Source organism: Thamnophis elegans, chromosome 11 (genome assembly GCF_009769535.1).
Source record: "Thamnophis elegans isolate rThaEle1 chromosome 11, rThaEle1.pri, whole genome shotgun sequence".
NCBI classification, from domain to species: domain Eukaryota; kingdom Metazoa; phylum Chordata; class Lepidosauria; order Squamata; family Colubridae; genus Thamnophis; species Thamnophis elegans.
The window spans coordinates 20,458,215-20,484,952 of record NC_045551.1 but is presented as its reverse complement, the minus strand read 5'-3'; the positions used below and the strand labels follow the sequence as shown (position 1 = coordinate 20,484,952).

The 26,738-nt window shown below is 39.0% G+C and overlaps 1 protein-coding gene across 2 annotated transcripts in view; it reads right to left on the bottom strand.

Moving 5' to 3' along the window:
* Positions 1-26,738, bottom strand: part of SCML2 (Scm polycomb group protein like 2) — a 61,970-nt gene that overhangs the window by 14,025 nt on the left and 21,207 nt on the right. For both annotated transcript variants that reach the window (XM_032226827.1, XM_032226828.1), the window contains exons 6-10: positions 19,862-20,105; positions 9,920-10,173; positions 8,907-9,030; positions 2,594-2,797; positions 817-999 (exon numbers count right to left, since the gene is read on the bottom strand). In XM_032226827.1, the coding sequence (XP_032082718.1) occupies positions 817-999; positions 2,594-2,797; positions 8,907-9,030; positions 9,920-10,173; positions 19,862-20,105 (1,009 nt within the window). The remainder of the gene's footprint in view (positions 1-816; positions 1,000-2,593; positions 2,798-8,906; positions 9,031-9,919; positions 10,174-19,861; positions 20,106-26,738) is intronic.

Here is a 26,738-nt window from a genome sequence, read left to right as displayed (position 1 = left end):
TGACTATCTCCATTGAAATAAGACTAAATCCTTGGTTGATGGCCATAATGCTAATGGCTGTTTGGTCATTATAGCATATACAATAAAGCTAGAAACCAGCACTGCACCTGACCCGACTGACTATAAGCAAGCAAGCAATGTGAAATCAGGACTATGTAAACTGAGCACTTACACATAAAGATATATAGGTACTTATTTCAGATTTACAGATTTCAACAGGCAATTGTAAACTAAAGAATTTATCATACTATTTTCTTATCATAGCAGTTGTATATCCATATTAATGCTATCCAGCAATCTGGGCTAAATGTAGAAAAAGTATTTCTGTATGTAAAACTCACACTAGATCTGTTAGCAACTTTGTAAGGAAGCTGCATTTTTCTAGGACTCCTAGGAAAGCCTATTTGATTTGTGCCAATAGAATGTGCCAATAGCTATAACATGCATATTCTGAATCCCACTTTCCTCCTTCAATATGGATTGGATTTTTAGTCCTAATACAGTGGTTTTCAGTATACCTTATTTTAATTCTACAGTGAATGGCAATAATGGCTGACCTTTTTGGGCTCAGAAGCTAAGTAGGGTCCTGTAAGTCAAAATATGCTTTAAAACTTTAGAACTTGTAATTACACATATGTGGGGAAAAGCAAAACTGCCTACTTTTTAAAATTCTTACTAAATCACTGTGCACTATAATTCAAAATGATTATTCTGCTGTTTTGTTTCTTACTTGTTTTGTTTCTAAATATAAACCATCAATGCTAAAATACACAAGAGCTATGACAAGGAAAGGAACCAAAGTAATCAGAACATTACCTGACTTGTTTCTATCATGTTCGATGGGACTATGTGCATTTCCAATGTAAGGACTAAAGGGCTGGCTACTGAAAAGATTATCACACTGTAGGCTGTGGCAGAGTTTCTCCAAGAAGCGAAGAACAAAAGATGCACTATTCACAGAAGGAAGATTGATGGCATGTTTCTCCTCATCAAAAGAGGCTGTCAGTAGGAAAAAAATAATATCAATATTATTACACACAATGAAATACCACCAGTGTCGAACAGAAGCTATCTCCCTTTTAATGAATCCTAAGAATAAAAAGGCAGCAGGTTTTTTTTACTATTTCTCTACAAGAGGTTTTGGACCATTTGCAGTATCTCTATGCTAATCAATGTGCATTTGTTTTGCCAAATTTAAAAAGCACAGTTTAAAAAGCTATTAACTTTCAAGAATGTAATACTACTCAAATGCAAAGAGTTCATAGGGCTCCTCCCTATCTCTCTGAAAATATATATTCCTCTGGGCTATTGGGAATGATTAGGAGCATCAGGCCATTTCTACTGCCGTAGGGCCAGTATCTGAAACTATTTGTTTTATATTTGGGAATGGAAGGGCAATTGGTTCCCAGCCTGGAAATGCACAATGACCAAGACAGAGAATTCTTGTCCTACTGTCATGATATTAAACATTAATTTGAAATCAATGTGTCTTCTAAAAGATTCAATTTAATAATGCTAGAAATAAGGTGTGACAGCTTAATGAACCATAGAAAACTGTCTCATCTGGCATTTATATAATGTAATAAAGTAAGGCAGTCTTCTTTTTAATCTCATATATAAACAGGCATCCAAATATATATCCTGAGGACTGCTTTTGCTAGGAACAAAGTGACAAGGAGCAATTCTAATTTAGAACTAGAGAAATATTGACGCTATAGAGCAGACAGCAATTATACCTATTTAGAATTCTGACTTTTTCAAAACAGCATTCAGCTAAAATAAAAGCTCATTGTAGGAAACAGAACACCTTCACAGTTTTGGATCAAATATTTTCATATAAAGCAAAAGGAATGGATATGTGTTTGCTTTTAAATTATAATAGAACATTTTTCTGGTTATTATTTTGGGAGATATGACAAATGTAAGTCAATTTAAATATAACTTATTTAAGAATAAAGAAAGTTAGAGGTTTTATCATTACCAAGCATACAGAGTTTTTATTGGCTTTCAAAATATTGATTCTGCAATCTGCTGGGTTTCTTTTTAAATACTGATTTACTGTGATTTACAAGAATCACTGACTAATTGTATTGCATATATAGTTAACAATAGGCCAGAAGTCTGGCTTATTCTGCATGTCAACATTACAAATGAGGTCCCCGCCCTCCCCCGCCTCTTTGTATAAAAGGATAAAGCCAACCGGAAATAAAAAGCTCATATAATATTAAATTGGGTCTAATTAGCCAAATAATCAAGACTCACAAACTTAAAGGGAACATTGAAATGAAAAAAATCATTCTTAGCAGAATCCCAAAGTTGCTTTTTCAAAAGGCAACTAGACTTTGTTTTTCCTTGAAGACGTTTCATTTCTCATCCAAGAAGCTTCTTCAGTTTTCATCTAAGAAGCTTCTTGGATGAGAAACGAAACGTCTTCAAGGAAAAAAAAACACCTTTGGGACAACCATGACCTGGATGAGTGAGAATCTCCATAGACATTCTTAGCAGAAGGTAAGCCAGAGTTGCTGATTTGTTGTTCAGAAATGCAATCTATGCACCATTGAAGTCTAAAAATAAATGAGATAAAATTATGTACCAGTAATGATCTCTCCAGCATGATGCCCGACCCTGAGGAATCCAAAGACAATTTTTGATTGATAGGCACAATCTACACAAGCTTGGACAGCCTGCTGAAGTACTACATTCACAGGACCTGGTCCAAAGTGATCAGGAAGCTGCTGAATTTTCTTTTTATCAAGATGAGGCCCAGAATTTCCGTGCTTGTTAACATAGACACAAACTAAAAAACAGAACAAAACACAATGTAGAATTCATCTTTATCTACCTTCTTAAAAGCATCCCAGTGACATAAAATTTAAGTTCTGACAAATGAACAAATAAAACTCATCTTTCTCCTGTGCGCTGCTTGGAGAGTCCAAGCATGGGTTAAATACAGTATCTGCCCTAGGACTGAGTAGATTTTTCTTTAACCACGCCTCCTTTGCCTCATTGAGACCAGTTTAAAAACTCAAGTCTGCCCGTTAGGACTAATTTTGGGGAGCTCCTCAGTTATAAGTCAGATAGATTGGACTCTCCAAATTGTGCAGAAAATTATCTTTATTTTTGTATAGATTCTTTGTTTATGTAGTTATAGATAGGCAAAGGTTTAAAAGGAAAAAAAGTTACTTTTGAATTTGCTGAGGAGGCTACTGGGTTTCCAGAGAGCTGCTGGTCGCACGCGTGAGGAACGGTGGAGATGCTTGTCTGGCGGCTGCTGGTGAGCAAGGAGTGCCGGGAGGCTTCCAGTCCGTTTCCCCAGCCGCTGCTGTTAATAGAGCCACCTGGAGCGCTTTGAAGGCTCAGGGGGTGTCAGCGATTTCTCCTCAACCCGGCAAGCGCAGGGGCAATTTTAAAGTGTTTCACGTGCTTTTTGTTGGCTGCTAACTGTCACCTTGAACTCGGAGAGTGGCGGCGTGTGGCAGCGGCCATTTTAGAGTGACTTTTTTTATCAGATCATCGTTTGGAGCTGTTTGAAGACCCATGAGTTTGCACTCAAGCCCCTCAGCCGCAGATCGCCGCCGGGGAGCGTTTGGCCTTGTCCGGGGCACCGGCAAGGTCTGCCTCTCTGCAACGAGCACTCAAGAACTTTGAGGGCAGCCTGCGGAGGTTTTTGGCCAATGGGCCTTCCTCCTCTCAGATATTGATCTGCAGGTGATCCATAGCCAGCTGGCTCATGCCTGGTGCCTGTCTAATGCTGCAATCCCATCTCTGCATCAAGAAACAACTTCAAGGCATCTGTAGATCACCATGGCAGATGGAGGTTTGGAGGTGCAGAAGGTGCTGGCAGGGCCCTCTTCAAAACACAATAGGCCAGATCCTCCACCCAAAGGGGGGAAGGGAGGAAAGGGCACCACAAGGAAGGCCTCCCCGGGACTCTCAGGGAACAAAGGCAAACCCAGGGAGGGAACCCAGAAGCATAAGGCTGTGGAACACAGAGTTAGCAGGCCCAGAGGCAGAGCAAATCCCCTGAACAGATGGACTCATTGCCATGCTCACCCTCTGGCCAGATAGAGGAGAGGAAACCTGGTTCGTCTCAGGAGAACAGCTCTCCCACATTCATTGAGGAGGAGTCGTGGGATTCCATTCCTGATGCCTCCTGGGGCTATCCTGAATCGCCCAGTTCGTCACTCAGGGAGGAACTGGAACCCTTTCAGGGCATCCTCCCAGCAGAGGAGGGAGCTGATTTGGTTAGGAACAGGGGCCAGCTCGTTCCATCTAGGGCTCGACCTGTGGAGGATAAAGGCCCAGCCCTGTCTGCAGAGATGAAGGAAGTGACTGCCCAAGCCATCTCCCAGGGGATTCGGCAGAAGGATGCCTGCGCTGCAGGAACATCTAAATCATGACCACCCCCAATTCAGGTCAGGGACCAGGCCCCAGCCTCTCCTGGCACCTCAGGAATCGGTCTGGGAGAAGGAGGAGGCCGAGGAATTCGAATTATCAGAGGATGAAGACCTTCCTCCCGATAAGCCTGCCTTCACCGGATTATTTAAACCATCCTTATTTAAGGCCATTTTACATAAGGCCAAAGCCTCCACCGAGATAGGGTCTACTCCTAAGGGTACGACCGTACCATCCTCCTCCTCTAAGGACCCCAAAGAGGGTCTTTTCAAGGAGAATGCCCCAACTCAGGAACTGATTCCGGTTGCAGACTTATTCATGTATGACAGCCCGGTACTCTAACCAATCCCAGCGGTGGGGATAAAAATCTGTATTCTGTAGCGACTAGGATGGAGGATATTTTGAAGTTGCCCGAAGTGGATGCCCCAGGGGGTGAAGGGCTATCTTGGACTTGAAGCGCCTAAATCAGCATCTGGCCTACAAGCACTTCAAGATGCAGTCCCTCCAGTCCATCCTGGATTGCATAAGGCAGGGGGACCTACTCATCTCCATAGACTTAAAAGAAGCTTACCTGCACGTTCCCATTCATGCGTCGCACAGGAGGTTTCTGCAGTTCCACTACGACAGGAGGAATTGTCAGTATAGGGCTCTGCCCTTCGGCCTCTCGTCCGCACCCAGGACCTTCACAAAACTTCTGGCTGCAATGGCGGCTCACCTCCAGTCCCGTCCAATTCGACTGGAATGCTATCTGGACAACATCATCATTCAGTCCTCAAACCACGACCAAGCCCTGCAGGACATTCAAGTGACCATACGAACACCCTGCAACAGCACAGCTTTTCAGTGAACCAGAAGAAGAGCCATCTTGAGCTGAGCACACGAATTCAGCACTTAGGCACCATCATAGACTCGGTTTCTTGTCAGGTGTTTCTATCTCCAGACCGTCTGCACAATCTCAGGAGCAGAGTTCGTCAATGCCAGCAGCTCAGGTCAGTGCCGATCATCAAACTCTCACAACCTCTTGGCATCATGATATCCTGCCTAAAGGTAGTTCCCTGGGTGCCAGGGTCTTCATGCCAGGGAACTACAGTGATTCCTTCTGCCAATGCAGAGGTCAAAGGACAGCAACTCTCCAAGACAAGTTCGTCCGCCACAGAAGGTGATCCACTCCCTCAGATGGTGGCAGTCGACAGCAGTAGAGAAGGGGTGCCAGTTCAAGGAGCCGAAAAGAGTCGTGGTAACCTCAGATGCCAGCCTCTACAGATGGGAGGCACATTGTCAAGGACAGCTGACGCAGGGCAGATGGATGCAAAGGGAGGGAGCTCAAAACATAAATTGGCTGGAGCTGAGAGCTGCCCGGCTCGCCCTATGCTGTTTTTCAGCACAGATTGTGGACCGCCATGTACTGTTATTAACAGACAACACAGCAACAAAGGCCCACATAAACCAGCAGGGCGGCACCCACTCCAGGAGACTCATGACAGAAGCGGAGTCTCTGGGCAGGTGGGCGGAACGCCACCTAGCATCCATCATAGCAGATCGTATATCTGGGACAAACAATGTGAAGGCAGACTGGCTGAGCCAGCAGATAATCGACAACTCTGAGTGGCGTCTGAATCCAGATCTGTTCCAACAGATAGTTCGGAGATTTGGCCAACCGCAACTAGATTAATTTGCTACTCACGCCAACACACACCTGCCATGGTTCTTTCCCGTTACCACTTGTCCCAGGTGGGGACGGATGCGCTGAGGTGCAAGTGGCCCTCAGGACTCCTCTACACATTTCCTCCACTCCCACTTATTCCACAGGTAGTAGCCAAACTCCTAGCGGAGATCCTCCTTGTGGCCCCACATTGGCCCAGGAGGTCCTGGTACATGGACCTTGTCAGCGTCTCCATCCAGAGACCGTGGAGGATTCCTCAGGAGCAGATCTCCCTCAGCCAGAAGGCCATCTGCCATCCGGACCTCCAGTGACTCTAATTAGCCATCTGGAGCTTGAGGGGGAGCTCCTGAGGAAGCAGAATCTTATTGACAAGGTCATCAAGACTATTCAAGAGTCCAGAAGGCCATCCACTACACAAATATACGACGCGACATGGGTTGCCTTTTTAACCTGGTGCAAAGAGCATGGTATCAGAGACATTACAGCTTCCATACCGCAACTGCTAGACTTCTTTCAGGATGGTTTGGAAAAAGGACTGGCGCCCAACATCCTTTGCCGCCAGGTCACTGTCTTGTCCACCATCCTCGCAAGAGGTTCATCCCGATCCCTGAGCTAACACCCTCAGGTCAAGAGTTTCCTGAAGGGCGCGGCCAATATCCGTCCTCAAACTATACACAGATATTCTTCTTGGAATCTGCCATTTCTTCTGTGAGCCCTGGCAAGCATGCCGTTCAAGCCAATTCAGACTGCCAGTCTTCGCCATTTGACTCTTAAGACTGCCTTTCTAGTTGCAATTATGTCTGCTAGAAGGGTCTCAGAGCTTGCGGCTCTCTCAGTCAGGGAGGAACTGTGTATAATACATACTGATCGGGTCATCTTGAGACTCGACTCCACCTTTATCCCCAAGGTGAACACTCACTTCCACAGAGCCCAGGAAGTGATTCTCCCTACGCATCCCAGGGAGCGTACTTGGCATAAGTTAGACCTTAAGCAAGCTGTTCACATATATGTTAGGAGAACTAAGGAATTTAGACACTCCAAGTCATTTTTTGTGTCATTTCAGCCTGAGTCGCTGGGCCGCAAGGCCTCATCCTCAACCATTGGATGTTGGCTACAGGCCTGCATCAAGATGGCCTATGAACATCAGAGCAGAGCTGTGCCAGGTCGGGTGATGGCACACTCCACAAGGGGTGCTGCCACTACAGCAGTGTGGGCGACCCAAGCATCTATCATTGACATTTTCACAGCAGCTACATCTGTGTCCCCCACTGCATTCATTAGAAAGTACAAAATTGACACCTTTGCCTCAGCCGAAGCCTCCTTTGGAAGACGTGTTTTGCAGAAAGTTGCCTCAGCTCCAGACAATCTGGACACAAATTTTTCCCGCCCTGGGACACAATAGCTTGGGTATGTCCCATGCTTGGACTCTCCAAGCAGCGCACAGGAGAATGACCGTTGGCTTATCTGAACGGTCTTTCTCTGGGCGCTGCAGGAGAGTCCAACCCCGCCCAGGGTTTAGCTAGGTGTCCAAGACTTTTTGTCACGATTAGGATCCTGAAGGGCGTCCTGCAGCGGATAAGACCTTTGTTTTTAAACTGGCCTCAATGAGGCAAAGGAGGTGTGGTTAAAAAAAATCTACTCAGTCCTAGGGCAGATAGACTGTATTTAACCCATGACTGGACTCTCCCGCAGTGCCCAGAGAGCGACCATTCAGGTAAGCCAACGGTCATTCTCTACCAATTTTTCTTACCCAAGAAATTCTTGCTTTCCTTTTTAACACCAAAAGGAACTGGAATCCCAAAATTTCATTTACAGGATACATTCAGATGAACCATAATGTCCACCTTGAGTACATGTTCACATTTATTGCACTTCTAATCCTGTTTGTTGCTACATTTTCCAGAATTAAAGAGAAAATAGAATCCCTTCAATCTAAATTATCAGTCTTCATTTTGTTCTCCTTTATCAAACATCTGCTCCCCTCATCCCTCCCCAGAGATTTGACTTCCAAAACCTTATAGGGAATATGCAAATATTTGTCAAAATTAGTTTGAATGCATTCACAGCACAGAATCTTCAAAGAAGTTGTCTACAATTTAAAGCAAAACAACTAAACAGCTGGACTAAAAAAGAACCAAAGATGCCAAACAATGATTAGCAGTAGGAAAGAAATTATTTCTTTCTGCTCTGGGTATACTAAAATAGAAAGATAAAAAGGTTGTTTAGAAAAAAATGATACAGGGACAAGGATAATAAAGGTACACATAGCCAGGAAACACAATCAATAGGGATAAAAAAGAAAAAGAAAAGGGAACTTTGAAAGCAAGACTATAGAAGTTGGAAAGAACATTTAAACAAGTAAGAGAGTTAAAAAATGTAGAAAAGTCGCGTAGTAGTTGCACAGAAATTTAGAAAAAAAGAAAATAGCTGTGAAAAAATAAATTATTATTAGGAGATCAGAAAATACACAGGTATACTAAAGAAAGTTTGGGGGAGAAATAGCATTATTCATCTAAAGTACTATCTGCTAATCCTTAGTGAAACAGAAAATAATGCCACAAAAGAAATTAGCAGATTTCCAAAGATGCACAACCCGAGTTCCGTTTAACACCATATACATTATATTTAATACACACCGGCACTTGCATAAAGTATTGCTTTAGAAATTGATAACACATATTCTATATTTTTCAAATTGATGTAAAATGGGAATGCGTACCCAGTGTAAAGCCTCATAGCTACTTTCAGACTTGTTTTTGTGCCTCTAAAACACTGTAGTACCTTAGAGTAAATCGAGAATCATCAGAATTTGACCCCATGAGATTTTTTTTTAAATAGGCAAATTTACCTGTTGAAATAACAGCTGATGTTCCAGTGATAGCAGGTGCCTCTCTGTATATCGGGAGGCTGCTATTGTCGGCTTTTGCAGAAATAGGAGAAAAGACAAGAGGTTGCATTGCTATGGTTTTTTTCTGTTGAAAAATAATATATTTTATTACATTAAAATATTTTTGCAAATAGTCAAATCATATTTAGGTCAATATCAGTTGACACAAGATTCTGATACAGTTAATTATGTCAAACAAGCACAAAATATGTTGCTGTAGATTTAGAGTTTATTCCTGATCTGAGATTCTCCAGAAGAGGCAAAAACATGATTTCAGCTAGAACTAGCAACCAGATGAGAGCTTTCAGAAGCCAGGCCATCAAATAAAACGACAACCAGCCCTATATTGAAAGAAACATCTTTGGCAGATTTAATCAACTGTTATAAATATCTGCCTCAGCAATTTTTTAAAACTAGATTATATAAATATAATAAATGTCATTTTGACCACTTATAGAAACATGCTGATCTACTATTCTATTCCCATTTTCTTTAAATACCTCCCACTGAAAGGAAGTTCCACTAAGTTAAGTGTGTGTGTGTGTGTGTGTGTGTGTGTGTGTGCGCGCGCGCGCATGTGTGCGTGTTCTCGTATAAAATTGTAATATAAAATTGATCAAGTTTAGCTTACCTGCATTGTAGAAACGAGACAAAAAAATATGAAGAGTTGGGGTGGGGGAGCAGACACTTTCGGATTAAGAAAAATTAGTAGCTCAGAAAGATTTTAAACCCTGACAATTTAAGACCAAGTAAATATGCCAATGCGGTTAACACATTAAAATAATAAAATATGTAATTTACAAATCATATTCTGCATTTGGACAGCAATAGAACACTTTGGAAACAACTTTCAAAAAATAATAAATCTAGGAAAAGTAGATTCGGTAAAGAAACTTTCACACATGGGGCAGGAGAATGCAAGTTATTAATCAACAAAACAGACTATCCCACCTATGATAAAAAATTATACTAACTTTTCTTCCTGGTTTTAAGTCATGTTTCCTTTTTTTGAGGTTTTCTTTGTGAGAAATGTTTTTGACTACTGGAATATTTTTAGGAGACTGGACTTTCCTAAGGGCGGTGGATGGAGTCAGTGGTTTTGCCGGAGTGAGTTTCCTGCCTTTGGCAGTTGGAACAGGTGAAGCTGATTTCGGGGGAGACTGCATTGAGCTCCGAGTTCCTTTGGAAGGAGAGGTCTGTGCTTTGATATTATTCTTTGTGCTAGAAACTGTGGAAAGACACATGGACCATCTTTATGGATTGTTAAAGTAATATCCAACCAACAGGATCCTCAAATATTTTTTTTAATTCAGTAATACTTTAAAAGAGGTTTACAATCAATGATGAATTAATTTTTTACTAACTTTTCTGTGAGATTAAATAAAGTTAAGTTAAATAAAAAGATAAGTGAAAAATAAGATAGACTAACAGGAGTAGTCAACCTTTTTATACCTACCGCCCACTTTTGTATCTCTGTTAGTAGTAAAAATTTCTAACCGCCCACTGGTTCCACAGTAAATAGTGATTTATAAAGTAGGGAAGTAACTTTACTTTATAAAATTTATAAAGCAGAGTTACAGCAAACCCCTACCGCCCACCATGAAAGCTGAAATGCCCACTAGTGGGCGGTAGGGACCAGGTTGACTACCACTGGACTAACTTTTCTGCAAGATAAGGAAAGCCTGCTTTCTTATCCAGAAATTTGCCAGTGTACCTTTGTTTGTATGCTAATAAAATCTTATTTCTGCACATAAAACTTTCTGGAGGCACAACTACAGTCCTGGCTCTTTTCCCACCTCCCAGCCTTGGGAACTCCAGCTGAGATATTATAGAATTTAAGGCCAAACTACACATTACTTTAAAAACATAACTAGTGGTTAAGATTTTTTTTACTTAAATTAAGTGAAATGATCCTGACTGGATCAAGAGACACTGTGGAGGAAGGAGGACAGTTTTAGCTTTTCTATATCCATAATATTTCCTATCTGGAAAAAAGCCTCACATTAGCAATTAATTTTGTCAAAAAGCAATGTAATGAGGTCAGCAGGTACTTTAAGAATTAAATACATATAAATAATAAACAATGTTAAAATTATGCATTTCTAAATACATTTCTTTTATTCCCACATTACTAATTAATTACTAACATGCATTTTACATTTAAGTTGCTGTTTGATATGTTTTGTCTTTTTATTTAAAAATAAGACAAAAGAAATATTTCATATTGGTATGTAGGATTTAGATGGGATCTATAAAGTTTATTCAAGCAGAACTAAACCCTAAATAATCACCTTGTGTACTTTGACATTAGTTTTGACAAATTAAAAGATGATTAACAATAAATGATAATAGCCCACTTTGCTTGATAGTCTGCAATATTTATAAAATAAGTACAGATAAGTACACAAAATATCTTGGGACAAGAAGTACAGAACAAGCAAAATGAATAAACATAACCCTTAATAGTGTTATCCATTTTAAAAGTGGTTATTGTACAAGAAATATCAATACAGCAAATATACAAGAAATTATTACATTAGGCAAATGCACACAAATACATCTCAAGAACAAAGCAATAAATCTGTTTTAAATACTGTAAGATTGATTTCTTTACAACATACCTGGTAAATAAATGCCAATTGTTAAAAGTTATATAGTATGAAGATGTGTGGGTTACTGTCAAATTATTACTAGCCAGACTATTCTAAAATGTCAAAAGCTGTTAGGCCAATAAATTTCAAAACACAAAGGAAACAATTTTCAGTGTCAAAAGTATATGTGATGACGCAGGGCACGGCACAGAGATAACACAAAAAGCAGGCAGTTCAAACTGGCCTTTATTGCTCCAAATTTCCACAAACGATCCCATGTTTCTGGCAAGTCCCAGAGCAGAGTGATAACAAACCCTCACAATGCGTCAGGTAGCCTCTGGCTGCAATTAGTCCAGACCAGCGCTGTCTTCACCATGGCTGAACAGCAATAAATCAAAATTTATTTGGCAAATCATAGAGTTCAAGAAGCAAAAGATCAGTACTTCCAGAGCCTTCAGAAGCGAGGACCGCAAGCTCTACACCGCTGAGCCAATATCTCCTCATCAGAGGGCTCAAATTGAGCCACAGCCACTCTGGAGGAGTGGTGAAGTAAAGGGGAACAACCTGGCAGGTTGAGAAGAGCTGCATCTCTCTTCCCTGACTAGGAAAGCCCCCTCATCTGAAGACGAGGAGCAGTGGCAACAAACATGTTTGCCATGAAGCCGGGGGACAGCCTGAACACTTAAGACTGCACTGGAGCAGAGAAAGTGAGTGGTGGTGAGAGATTATTTAATATTGAAAAATGACCACAAGGAATGCAAGGTGGAAGCATATTTAGAACTATTTGCCAATAGCTTACAAGAATGTTAAAAATACTGGAGAAATTAAGATTTTTTTAAAAAAATTGTTAAAAAACCCAAGGAAAACAAAATTGAACTCTCAAAGTTAAATACGTGGTATCAAAAAGGCATTGTTAATGCTGGAATTAGATCCTGAGCTTTTCTTTTTTCTCTGCCCATTTATTGGATTTATAATTTAAAATAACTAAAATCGGAATTATCAACAATAATACAGAGAGACTGTAGCAAGTTGAAGCTACAACACCATCTGCTGCTAAAAGAAGAACTGTGCAACTCTGGAAACAATCATTTATATATGCTGGATTACAAGTACTCATTTTAAAAACACTGGAGATTTATACAAATAAGAACTTTAGCCAGGAGACCCCTGCATATTATTGAACAAATAAATGTGATCGGAAGAGATGTAGATAACCCCTTGATGTTCTTTTTAATTGGATTGACTGCTTGTTGATTGGAGATTTAAAATTGTGATTCTAATAATTTAAGTTTAAGTTTTATTTTATTTATATGCCGCCCTATTCCCTAAAAGGGACTCAGGGCGGCGAACAACTTAAACGGGACGGGGAAACATACAAGTACAAAATAAACATATTAAAATGACCAAAAACCACACCTGTCGAGAGGGGAGGGGAGCTCATCAACCCCAGGTCTGCTGACACAGCCAGATTTTAACGGCTTTTCGGAAAGCAGGGAGAGAGGTGAGGGTCCGAATCTCCACGGGGAGTTCGTTCCAAAGGGCCGGAGCTGCAACAGAGAAGGCCCTCCCCCGGGTCGTAGCCAGATGGCATTGGCTGGTGGATGGAACCCGGAGGAGGCCGGCCCTGTGCGATCTAATGGGTCTTTGGGAGGTAATTTCTGCACAATTGACTCAAAAGGAGACTTGTTAAGCAAAGATGTAAACTAAAATGGAGTTAAGTGGAGACAATGGAATGGAGCTGATGTATCAAAGCATTAAGGATTTTATAAATGAACAACATAAGGAGATGATGCAAATATTTGATCATATAAACCAAAAAATTGGAAAATATAATAGAAGGAACAAAGAATAAAGACCAGGATACTGAGGAAAGAATGGAGCTACCAGATGAAGCGGAGGAGACAGCAGAACCGAGAAACCAACAAGAAGACAACAATGAGGAGATATTATTAAAATTAATAGGGAATAGAGAATTAAAACAAGAGGAAAACATTTTAAAAGATTTGAAAAGGGAATTGGAGAAACAGCAAGATAGCTTGGGAAAAGAGACAGGGGTTAGAACAAATAGCTGTAAAACTACACAGTGGGCAAGTGTAGAGAGGGGAGAGAAAGCTAAAATGTATAGTCAAAATATAGATTTTAAAGGCAGATGAAATAAAAGGCTTAAAAAACCTAAAAAGAAGAGATTTGGGAGGCAATCCCCCCAAAAAAAGAAGACTAAAAAGTTGGATGGGGCAAGAGATGTTATATACAGGAAAAGGAAAGTAAAGTAAAGTGAAAATATTTTATGAATGTATTTTAATAATGTGTAATAATATTAGAATTATATAAATGTATGATTAGTAGTGAAATGTTAGAATTAAAAGATGATTAGATAAATGAATATACTTTAATGTAAACATGTGTATTAATAGTAGAATTATATGGACTAGAGGATTGGAAAGATCATGAATAGATGTATGAATAAGAATTAAGTTTTAATTGAAAATTAAAGTTTGAATGATGAGATTAGAAAAAAAACATGAAATAGATATATTTTAAATGCTTTAAAAGATTCTTATTGGTACCAGAAGTGTATATTGAGATATTGAATAATGAAAGAAAAGATGGAACTTTAATATAAACAGATGTGAAGAGCTAAATAATGGAAATATGAATAACAAAACAGATAGAAGATGGGAAAAAGAAAGGAAATGTCATTATCACGTCTTTGAAAATAATAGTGATGGGGCAAATTAAAATAGATAAATAAAAGGGGAAATACAGTATATGTATATCAATATATTAAGATATATGAAAGAGTAAGAGGAAGGTGTAGAACTGAACTGATAGTAAAAGATAAATAATGGGTAAATAATATGAAATAATGAAAATGAAATGTAATAACTATGAGTAATAATACTATGTCTGTCTGTATTGAAATGTATGATACTCAGGTATCACACCATTCAAGCAATGATATGTATAAACAATATAAAATAAAAAAGTTGATATTAAAAAAAGGAAGCAAAAGATCCAGATAATTAGTTCAGAATGCCAGAAGGAATGCAAGGACTCTTGGAAAGTTCAAACCTTGCAACACTTCAGGAACTCAGCACTTGTTCCCAACAAATGCCCCTTCCCACAGCGTCTCCTTAAGTCTCATTCCTCAGGTATGCCTTGTGAAGGTGGACGGGCACTCTTCTCCCCAGTAGCCTGCTCAGTCTGTGCTGTTCACGTATTCTCTCCACTTTCCACGACCTTGGATCAGGAGGGGGTAGTCCTCGCCCCTTGCCTGAGCTCTGTCTCTCATGTTTATCCTGCCTCTCTTCCAGTGGTGGGTTACAGGCAGTACTCTCTGGTATGGGCGTACCGGAGCCTGCTTGGAGCACCGGGTACCATTCTGGTACGGTGCTCTGGAGGGCCCACCTGCCCGCCCAAGCTCCTTACCTGTCCTTTAAAGCCTTTAAAGCCTGCGTGACACTCTGCCAAGCAGCTGGAGCATTGCAGAGGCATCACTGGCAGTATGGCGCATGTGCGCACTGCGCACATGTGCGCGAATCCATGTGGACAACGGGCCCGTTCCAACCATACTGGTTGAAACAGGATCCGGAACACATCACTGCTCTGTTTCTCCCTGCCTACAATCTGTGTCCTAATCCTGAAAGTCCCCAGCCTTCCTCATTTTCTTCTGAAGATGACAAAGCCACCCCCTCAATCTCTGTCAGTTCAGGCTCTAGCTCGTCTTCTTCCACAGATTAAGGGGGGCTTGGCAGTATAGAAAGAGATGTTTCAAACTTTTACACATACATATTTGCATTTGATTTCCTTTCAGGGGTTGCTGTGTACAGCATATCTGTGTATATCTGTCCCTAACGTACCAATATAATAAATTAAATCTCCAAAAATATACATACATATATATGCCACTAAACAGATTCCAAGATTATTTCCATTTGTTGACTTAAGAGGGGAAACAAAGTGGAATGGAAACTGTTAAAGCAATTTACATATTGTCTATAGCAGAGGTGTCAAACTCAAGGCTTGCGGACCACAATGTGGTTATATCTGGTGTGCGAAGCCACCCTAGAAACAGCAGACAGGTCTGCAGTGCCTTGGCCCAGTCCAAGTCGAACAAGCGCTGATCTACAACCTGGTAGTGGTCATCTTGGCCAGCATATGGTTGGCCTTAGATCTGTGAGGCTGCCTCTACCCTGCCTCCTGGGCACGTACAGAGACAGCAAGTGCGTGTAGGGCCTGGCATTGCCAGAATCATCTTGCCCCACAGGCTGACCATGTTTTGAGTGCTTCCCTTTCACCCAGGATCTGCGTGTTTACCACCTCCTGTGCACATGCCCAGGGGGCGGGGAAGAGGCAGCAAGGCAGTCTCTCACTGGCTCTAGGGGGCCACATGGGTTGGATCTAAGGCTGACCATGTGCCAGCCTGGATGGCTGCTCTTCCGAGTTCTTTCCAAGTTCTGTCATGTGCATGCATATAAGTTTTTAATTCTCAAATCTTTGAATAGTGGGCGCTAGAGATTCATTGCTGGCAACAAGCGTGGGTTGATTGCTGCTGGAATTTGGTGGAGACAAGGGGGGAGTGCCTGAATGTGGTTTTATTTTTTCTGGGATGGCAGGGAAGAAAGTCATGCAGGCCTCTCAAGGCAGTCGGGGGGGGGGGACTGGAAATAGGCAAAGAGAATGGGGCAGCTCCCATTCATTTGTGGTGAGAGAGGCGAGCAAACAAACAGGGAATTTTTGTTCCTGATTTTTCTTTTTTTTTAAATTTGCCATAGCTTCTTCTGGGCCTCCTGGAAACTTTTGACATCCTTTGTCCCACGTTCATTCATTTGGGGGGTGGGGGAGGAAATTGAAATTGGGGAAGAGGAAGGAAATCTTTCGTGGAAGCGGTGTCTATATACAGATATATTTGGGGCAGGAATTGGAATATGCAGCTGGGGAAGTATCCTCTCCTTGTGTGTTGCAAACAGCCACTTCTAATGGGGGGAGGGGGGAGAGGAACAGGACAAAGAGTGGGGGGAAATATTTTCCTTTGCTATATTTCAGTCTGAATTAGACCATGGCAGGGTTCCTACAAGAGAGCCCTCTTAAGGATTATATATTAATAGAAAAGCAACAAACTTACCTCCATTCCTAAATGCTAAAGCTGTTGCACATAAAAAACAGAGGAGCTCTGATCAGAGCCAACATTTTGACAGTTTTGCTGTAATGTTGTCTGTGGATGCCCCCAGTAAATACAAGCATGGGATAAAGTGAGCCTGGCTTGTTCTCAGTCTTTTAAGTAGCCATAAGCTACTAGCAAAGTGGAATTTGATCACAAGGCAATGTTTCCCCTTTTGCATTTGCACATCCAAGAAGGAAAGGAGAAAGGGAAAAAGGAAAGACAAGAAAAAGAAGGAAAGAGGGGAAGAGGGGAAGAGAGCAAGGAAGAAAAAAGAAGGAAAGGGGAAGGAAGAAGAAAAAAAGGAGAAGGAAGGAAAAAGAAAAGGGAAAAAGGAAGGAAGGAAGGAAGGAAGGAAGGAAGGGAGGGAGGAAGGAAGGGAGGAAGAAAAGAGGGAGGGTGGGCAGGAGATTAAAATGAGAGAGTCTCTGCCTTAGCACTCGGCCACCAGCAGCCCTGCTGCCCTTTTGCCATCCCCTTGTCCCCTCCTCCTGATCTCCTCTGGTGGTCTCCCATCCTATCACTGAGGATGCTTTGGTTACAAAACTGAGTCTCCTCACAAGGAGAGGGACTGGCCTTCCCTCTGAGCCATATACTTTGCCCTCCCACACACAGCATGAGCAATCTGGCCAAGGAGAGTGAGGAGGTGGTAAATGTAGCCAGGCGCCCCCTTGGGGAAGCGTGGCTGGGCTGGACTGGGCTGGGCTGTGTGCCATTAGTGCCCTCCGTCAGCTCTATGGCTGACTGGGCATTTAACCTCCTCTGCCCTGAAAGGGATGGCGAGGCTTCACTGGTGTACAAGGGTTTGGTGCTCGTCATGCTCTCACTTTCCTCCACAGGAGACAATGGATCCCTACAGCCCTGCCCAGGTGTCCCCCGATATGAGCAACATAGTCCTGGCCACACCATGTCCATCCCGCCCCCCCACCCGAGGTCAACAATCCTGGTGCACCCCTCAATGAAATCAAGTTTGACACCCCTGGTCTATGGGCTCTATTAACAGTGACCATGAGTCCCCTACTTCTACTTCCTTCACTCTGCCTCTAGGAGAAGAGCAAATGTTAGAGGGGTCAGAAATTTAGAAAGAATTGAAAAGACATGCAAAAAAATGCAGCTACCAACCAGTATTCATCTGCAGGCAATTTTTCCTCAAAGGAAGAACAGGAACTAAAAATCCTAAAACAACATGATTACTTTAAAAGAGTATGTTTTAAAAGCCATTACAAATAGAAAATGATACGTCTCTTTGAAATTAATACAGTGTGTGCAGAAGGGGAAGGATAGAAAACATTTTTGTTCTTTTCAGGGCATTTCTTTATATTACAACAGCCTTTTAAATTCCACAATGCAAACAAAACGTTAGTTGCTTGCTGTGCTACTGAACAATTAAGACATCATTTAATCAGGTTATTTGTGCACTCACTAGATATGCAACAGCCTCTGTTCATGTATTATCAACAGTCCTAAAGAACAACTTAAATAAAAAAAATTGAAATTGCTTGAAATTACTAAGGTTATTAATGCAGCCTCCAGAAAACACCAAACTGGTACACATGAGTGCATATTTTCAATAGCACAATAATAATTTTTTAAATTAATGTATAATATCAAGCAGGATGTATCAATCCCTTGGCTTTCCACTAAGGAGATAAGCTATATTTGCAAAATTGCCTTTTAAATGACTTTTAGTTGTTCTGTATTTTAATGTTCTGATATGACTTTTCTTTGTTGATTCAACTAGCTAGCTTTATATTTTGAAGAATATCATACCCATATCTCACATGATCACAAGCTATTTATATGAGTCCACACCTAAAAAAATCTACAGAATATTATTTTTATGTATCAACTTTAAGATCCATATTGATCATTCAATACAACCAGCATAAGCTATCTACTTCTATTGTCATTTAACATTCCATCTGGGTACAGAACATAGGAAAAGAAAAGAGACCCCATTGAGCCTGCCTTACAAATAACTCCATTTGATCCATTACTTGAACTTTTAATACAGGCAATACCCAGGTTACAAGCGTTCCCTTAGTGAACATTTGAAGTTACGTGTTTGCGAACAAGCCCCGCAACTATGAATCTTGCAGCACCACAGCAGTTGTTTGCCCTTACAAACAACCACAGAGGCATTTGTCCTGCACGTTGCCAGTCAAAATGGAGCTTCTGAGGGGTGGATCCGCTCCTCAGAAGCTCTGTTCAAGCATCCAGAGGCCTCCCCTGGCCTGTTGCAGGCCAAAATGGAGCTTCCAGGGACCAGGGGAGACCCGTGGAGGGCCGAACGCAGCATCAGAGGGTTGGATTCGCCCCTCAGCAACTCCATTTTGGCCAGCAACTTGCCAGGTGAGGCCTGCAAAGGCCCAAACAGAGCTGCAGAGGGGCACATGCAGCTGAGAGGTAGGAGAAAAGAGTGCTTGCTAGATCTTCACAAGGTAAGTGACCTGGCACAGCAGTTTGGGGGGGGGGAGCAATTGTGGGGAACATGAGATATTTCAGTGGGTCGGGGATGCCTTGGGTGATCTTAGGCAGATGGCCTGTTCCATCAGTAGTCCCCCCCCATGGCCTTCCCCACTCTGAAAAAGCTCATGTGCACTTAACGAGCCTCACATTCGTAATTCGAGGACTACCTGTAATATAGGGTGCTAAACAGTCTACAATATTTGTTTAAGAATGTGTGCCTGACTTCAATTGATTTTACTGCCCTTATTTTTAAAAGTACTTATATAATGTCCTTAGTAGCATGAAAAAATATTCCAAATAAATAAATGATAGAGCAGTTGAACTTCTTTATTTCATTTGGATATAGTTAATTGACAAATTTGACAAACAAATCTTCTCCTTACCCATACATACATAAAAGAGGAGGAAAGAGGAGGTAACGTCAGTGATTGTCATTTCTTTAAAAATGGTTTATTAATGTATATGGATTTCTGGCATACTTAAACCAATATAGAAATTCTTACAATATAAGGCTGTATTTTATATAGTAAGCCCCACCAAAAGTGAAGGTTAAATGATTTTTAAAATCAAATCTGAGAAATACCTTTTTGTTGCCTTTTATGGTATTTAGAATTTCAGAATATACACCATGAAGATGGAACCTTAAAAGCTTAATCGATTTTGTTAAACACAAACCACACAATAAAGATTCTTACCACTTTTTCCTGGTGGCTGTAGTGCATCCCCTGTTAAATCACACCATCCAACTGGAAAAATATCTCGAGAATCATATTTACACCAATAGTCAAATGCTCCACGCCAACCATCAAAGGTTATAAAAACTTCATCTCCTCTTACATCTCCAATAGTTGCAGGACATATTAAATAAGGATTTTTTCTGTCTATTGCTTCTAGCTTCATTCCAATCTTTAAAAGATTTTGAGAAGGCTTTGGAGGTTCCTATCAAAATAAGAGAAAACAAGCAAATATATGAATTTAAGCTTTTACTTAACCAAATTGTTACACATTTCTTATTCATGCTCCAAAGTATTATAATTTTTCCACCCATATCAATTTCTCAAGTATTCTTTTCTCAAAATTACAGAAAAGTATATGCATTGAAGTTTTTTATATGAACATAAAAAAAAAACCAGGTATTTTTTTACATGTTTGAGTATGCAATAAAAATTATATTACAGCTATTATTAGAGACACCTAACTGTCAAATAATATAAGGTTCTATTAGTTTAATGAAAATGTTATTAGAAAAGCAAAAGTTTCAAATGTCATACCTGCCTTTCAATGTCAGAAATATGAATAGGTCATTTACAATCTCTAACATGATACAACATAGTGTGTTTGTAAACTAGCAGGAGACTGTAAGAAAGCCATTGATATTTGAATAATGTGAGTTTAATAGTTGTTCAAGTGACAAATTACTACTAGGAGTCTTGTTCGTTCTTAATCTTTTTGGTTAAGTTGCCAATTCAGCAAACAGAAACTAATATTTTCTATTAACTGAAGTTATTAAGTTATATCAGCCTAATTACTAAATCAACAGTTTCTTTTTTATATAAAGGTAAGTATATATGATACTGGCAATGTGTGAAAAGCTGGGATTGTATAGAATGCCTAGGAAATCTATAGAATGTGTGATGTTTTTAGGCAAAGTATGAAAAGTCTGTTATTTTAATATGCTATATACTGGCATTCAGAAAGTATTCGGATCCCCCTTCACTTTTGTCAATTTTGCTATGCTGCAGCCTGATTCTAGAGTTGTTGAAATGCATTTTTTTCATTAATTTACACTCCGTATCCCATATGACAAAGTGAAAACAGAATTTTAGAAATATCTCTAAATTTATTAAAAAGAAAAAACTGAAATATCACAAGGATGTTCAGACCCTTCTCTCAGTACTTTTTTGAAACACCTTTGGTAGTAATTACAGCCTCAAGTCTTTTTGGATATGATACAACAAGCTTTGCACACCTTGATCGGGGGATTTTCTGCCATCTTCCTTGCAAATCCTCTCAAGCTCAGTCAGGTTGGATGGTGACTGTTGGTGGACACCAACAGGTCTCTCCAGAGATGTTCAGTCTCTGGGCTCTGGTTGGGCCACTCTAGAACATTCACAGAGTTGTCCCTAAGCCACTTCTGTGTTCTCTTGGCTGTGTGTTTAGGATCATTGTCGTTGGAAAGTGAACTTTTGGCCAGGTCTGAGATCCTGAGTACTATGGAACTCAGGTTTTCATTGAGGATATCCCTATACTTTGCTCCATTCAGCTTTCCTACCAAATTTCTTCCATTTGAGAATTATGGTGGCCACTTTGCTCTTAGGAACCTTCAATGCAGCAGAAATTTTATTGTAGCCTTCCCAAGATCTGTGCCTTGAAATAATCCTGTTCCTAAGTTCTGCAGCCAGTTCCTTTGACCTCATGACATTTGCTCTGCTACAGTATGCATTGTCCACTGTGAGGCCTTGTATAGAGAGGTGTGCCCTTTCCAAATCATGTCCAATCAATTTAATTTACCACAGGTCAACTCCAATCAAGGTGTAGAAACATGTCAGCAATGATCAAGAGACACTAGAGCTAAATTTCATATGTTTTTGCAAAGGGTCTGAATACTTATGCCAATGTGATATTTCAGTTTTTCTTTTTAATAAATTTACAGACATTTCTAAAATTCTGTTTTCTCTTTGTAATTATGAAGTACTGAGTATAGATAAGCAAGAAAAAAATGCTACAGTTCAACAACAGTAGAAACAGGCTGCAACATAACAAAATTGATAAAAGTGAAGGGGATCTGAATACTTTCTGAATGCACTATAGCTTCCTAGGCAATATAAAGAGTGACAAGAATTATTTGGGGAAAGTATGAAAAAAGAGTCATGAAAAAGATTATGGTTACAGTTAGAGTTAACAAACTCTTGACTAAGCCTTTTTTATTGAAAAAATGTAAATGAAAATGAAAGAAGAAATGCAAAATAAAGTACAGGACTTTGTTATTAAAAAACAAGAAAAAAAGACAAAAAAGTTTTTGCAATGTTTTTTTATTTTTAAACATAAAAAAACAATATTAAAAAAATGATCTCATCCATTACATACAGCATGTTGTTTGGTTACAAGTGCTTTTGCATCCATATTCTCAATTACATTTACAATCACAGATTTTTCATCTAATATAACTAAATACCTCTCTTTCATTGTACAATGTATATTCAATTACAATTAATATTTTTTTTCAATAAACCTAATTCCCTTACATTCTTGATTGTCTGTTTAATAACAATATACCTTTATATAATCACAGATCCAGATATGAAAGACATTTACCAACCATTTATATTTGTATATCACTGTTTTCAATTATGTATAATTCCACCAATCAACTATCGAGTATGCTTATGTTCATTATTATCCTTGTACATCATACATTCAAACAAAAATGTTATTCCTTCATTTTTCAACAAGATATTCTATATAGTCACTTGATATATATACCAATTTTTAATTACTTCCTTATTAAAATTATTTATCAACAACAAGATATCTTTATAATATATTCTTAGGGTTATACATTATAACACCAATCCTCTATCAAGTATACATAAATTCATTGTTATCCTTATCCATTTTAAAACCAAAAGGTTCTAAAGTATTCAATTCATATATGTATCAGTCTTTCATTTTATCATTGATAATCTATTTCACAGCATAATTGTATTATCACTTAGCTCCTTCAGTTAAAACATAAGTAAAACATTTTTCATTTCCAGGTTTTTCCCCCCAGCCACTGATAAAACAAATCCCATATCTTATAAAATTGCTCGTCTTCTTGTTCTCTAATTTCAAATGTCAATGTACTCATTTCAGCACACTCCATTATTTTTCGAATAACTTCTTCCTGTTTTGGTATTGTTTCATTTTTCCAGTTTTTTGCAAATACAATTCTGGCTGCTGTTAGAACATTTACAATCAAATATTTTAAGTCTTTGTTATAGATTTCTGGTATAATTCTCAATAAAAAGACCTCTGGTTTAAGATCTATATGTTTGTGTATCATTTTCTCCAACCACATGTGAATTTTAGTCCAGTATCTTTTAGCTTCAATGCAAATCCACCACATGTGGTAATATGAGCACAGTATCTGATGACATTTCCAACACTTTTCTGATTTATTCTTGGACATTCTTGCAATTCTCGTTGGGGGTAGATGCCACCTGTAAAACATCTTATACAAATTTTCTCTATATGCAGTAGACATTGTCATTTTATAATTTTGAGACCACAATTTCTGCCATTTCTCTAAATCAATCCCATGCCTAAAGTTTTCCCCCCAAGCTATCATAGTTTCTTTAACTTGTTCCTCTTGTAATTTAACCTCCAATAAATATCCATATAGTTTTTTAATTATTTTTTCATCAGTATCTGTTAGGATTTTATCTAACTCAGTCATTTTGTTGTAAAAAACCTTTTGATTTTCTATCTTCATTGTATCTAGATTGTATCTGTACATATGAGTACCAATTCATTTCTATCCCTTCTTGTTTCAACTCTTGGATAGATTTTTCACCCTCTGCATTCAATATTTCAACTTATCTAACTGTTTGTTCCTTTTTATATATTATTGGATATGAAAATGCTTCAATCGTTGATATCCAGACTGGAATTTTTAAGTAGTGTAATCTTTTAACCTTTTCCCAATTTAATAACAAGGCCTCCCTTATATAATGTCTTCTAAAATAACCATGTGCTTTAGTTCCCTTATACCATAAAAAAGCATGCCATCCCAACAGTAAATCATGACCTTCTACATTCAATAATCTAGAGTTTTTTAGTGTTATCCACTCCTTAATCCACATCAAATTTGTTGCTTGGTAATATAACTCCCAATCAGGTAAGCCCTCCTCTAGTTCTAGCATCTTGTAACAGTTTGAGTTTTATTCTTACTTTTTTCCCTTGCCAGATAAACTTCAAAACTATTTTATTTAGATCTTGAAAAAAGTCCTTTCCCAGTCTGATTGGGATTATCTGGAACAAGTATAAAATTCTAGGTAAGATATTCATTTTGATTGTAGAGATTCTTCCCATCATTGATAGTTGTAGATTTTCCCATTTTCCATTTTATCAAGTCAGTCGCAATTTTAGTGTAGTATAGTTGTCCTCCTTAAGAGTACTGCATCTAGGTGATAAATATATCCCCAAATATTTAACCTTGCTTGTGATTTGAATCTGCAAAGCTTCTGACAACTCTTCCTTTTGTCTTACTGGTATGTTCTTTGTCATAATCTTGGTTTTGTCTTTGTTTATTTTCAAGCCTGCTACTTTTCCATATTCCTCTATTCTTTCTAACAATTTGGGTGCTGTTTCTAATGGATCTTCAAGAATAAAAACCAAATCATAACGCTTGTAGCTTATATTCTTATTTTTTAATTTTCATTCCTCTTATTTCTTCTTCTTCTCTAATCTTTCTATTTAAAACTTCTAATGTTAAGACAAAGAGTAACGGTGATAATGGGCAACCTTGTCTCGTACCTCTCTTTAGTTCAATAGAATCTGTCAATTCTCCATTTACCATTATCTTTGCTGTTTGTTTATGATATACCATTTGTATGGTTTGAATAAATTTCTTACCAAAGTTCATCTATTCCAATTGTAGAAACATAAATTGCCAGTTCACGTTGTCAAAGGCCTTCTGTGCATCAAGAAACATCAAAGCCATTTGTTTTTCGGGATGAGCCTCATAATATTCCAAAGTATTCAAAATCATTATCATATTGTCTTTAATTTGTCTCTCGGGTAAAAAACCATTTTGGTCTGAGTGGATAAAGATATTTAAATATTTTTTGAGTCTCTCTGCTAGTATAGATGCAAATATCTTATAATCTGAGTTTAATAAAGAAATTGGTCTATAATTCTTAGTTTGTGTTAAATCGGTCTCCTCCTTGGGTAGCAATGCAATGTATGCTTCTGACCATGATTTCAGTATTCTACTCTCAGATATCACTTCATTCATGACTTCTAGGAGTGGGAGAGTCAAGGTTTCTTCAAATATTTTATAGAATTCCACAGGTAGTCCATCCGGACCTGGGGCTTTTCCATTATTTTGTTTTTTAAGTGCTTCCGTTAGCTCCATCATTGTTATTTTACTTTCCAACATTGTTCTGGTTTCATCTGATATCTGGGGAAGATTAGCATCCTGTAAATACTTTTTAACTCCTCCCTCTTCCACCTTCTCTTGTTCGTAGTGCTTAGCATAGTAATCTTGTATAATTTTTTTTCTCAGTGTTTCCATACTGAATTTGTCCTTGTTCATCTCTTAATTGGAATATTTTCTTTGCTTCTCTCTTTTTTCAGCTTATATGCCAGCCATCTGCCTGGTTTATTTGCATTTTCAAAGTAATTCTGCTTAGCGCCTCTAATTTTTTGTGCCAGTTCTTCCTTTTCCAGTAGATCCATTTTATGTTTAATTATATCCATTTTTCTTTAACATCTCTTTTTTGTGGCGATCTCTGTAACTCTCTTTCAAGTATTTTATAGTCATTATCTAATGCATTTGTCTTTTCTTTGAATTTCTCTTCCTTGTATAGTCTATTATCAGACCTCTAGTGACAGCCTTCAGTGTATCCCAAAGATTCTGCATTGAAGTATCTTCTTTCCTATTTTCTTTAAAGAAAAAAGCTAGTTCTTTTTCCATTTTTTGTACAAAGTCTTTTTCTTTCAATATAGTATTATTTAATGTCCATCTAGATCTTGTCTTTTGGCCTTTCCATTTAATTGCAATTGGATTGTGGTCCGCCCAAGGGCTTGCTGGAGCCAAGGTGGCGCAGTGGTTAAATGCAGCACTGCAGGCTACTGCTAGATCAGCAGTTCAGCGGTTCAAATCTCACCGGCTCAGGGTTGACTCAGCCTTCCATCCTTCCGAGGTGGGTAAAATGAGGACCCAGATTGTTGGGGGCAATATGCTGACTCTCTGTAAACCGCTTAGAGAGGGCTGAAAGCCCTATGAAGCGGTATATAAGTCTACTGCTATTGCTATTGCTCCAATCTCAATTTCTTGTACATTGCAAATCAATTCTGCTGAAGCCCATATCATATCAATTCTGGAGAATGATGAATGTCTATTTGAATAGAAAGTATACTGTTCTTTTTTAGCATTTCTTTCTCTCCATATATCTTTTAAATTTATTTCATCTATCATCCTGAAGAAGGATTTCGGAAGCAGTTTTCTATTTAGCTTTGTTGTTTTGTGTGTTTTGCAATCTATGTTCTGGTTCACAATGCCATTGAAATCTCCCATCATACAAATATCAACATAGTCCAAATCCAAAATTCTTTTTTGCAATTTTTTATAAAATTCATCTTGTTTTTCATTAGGAGCATAGATTCCAATTAGAAGTGGTTTTTTGATATCCATAATTTCCACCATCAAAATTCTTCCCTCTTCATCTGCATAAATTAATTTCACTGGAATATTATCTTTAATATAGAAGATCACTCCTCTTTTCTTGCAATTCGCCAGTGTTGTAAACATTATCCCAAGCTTCATGTCTCTTTTGAATATGTACTTCTTGTAGGCAGATTATGTCA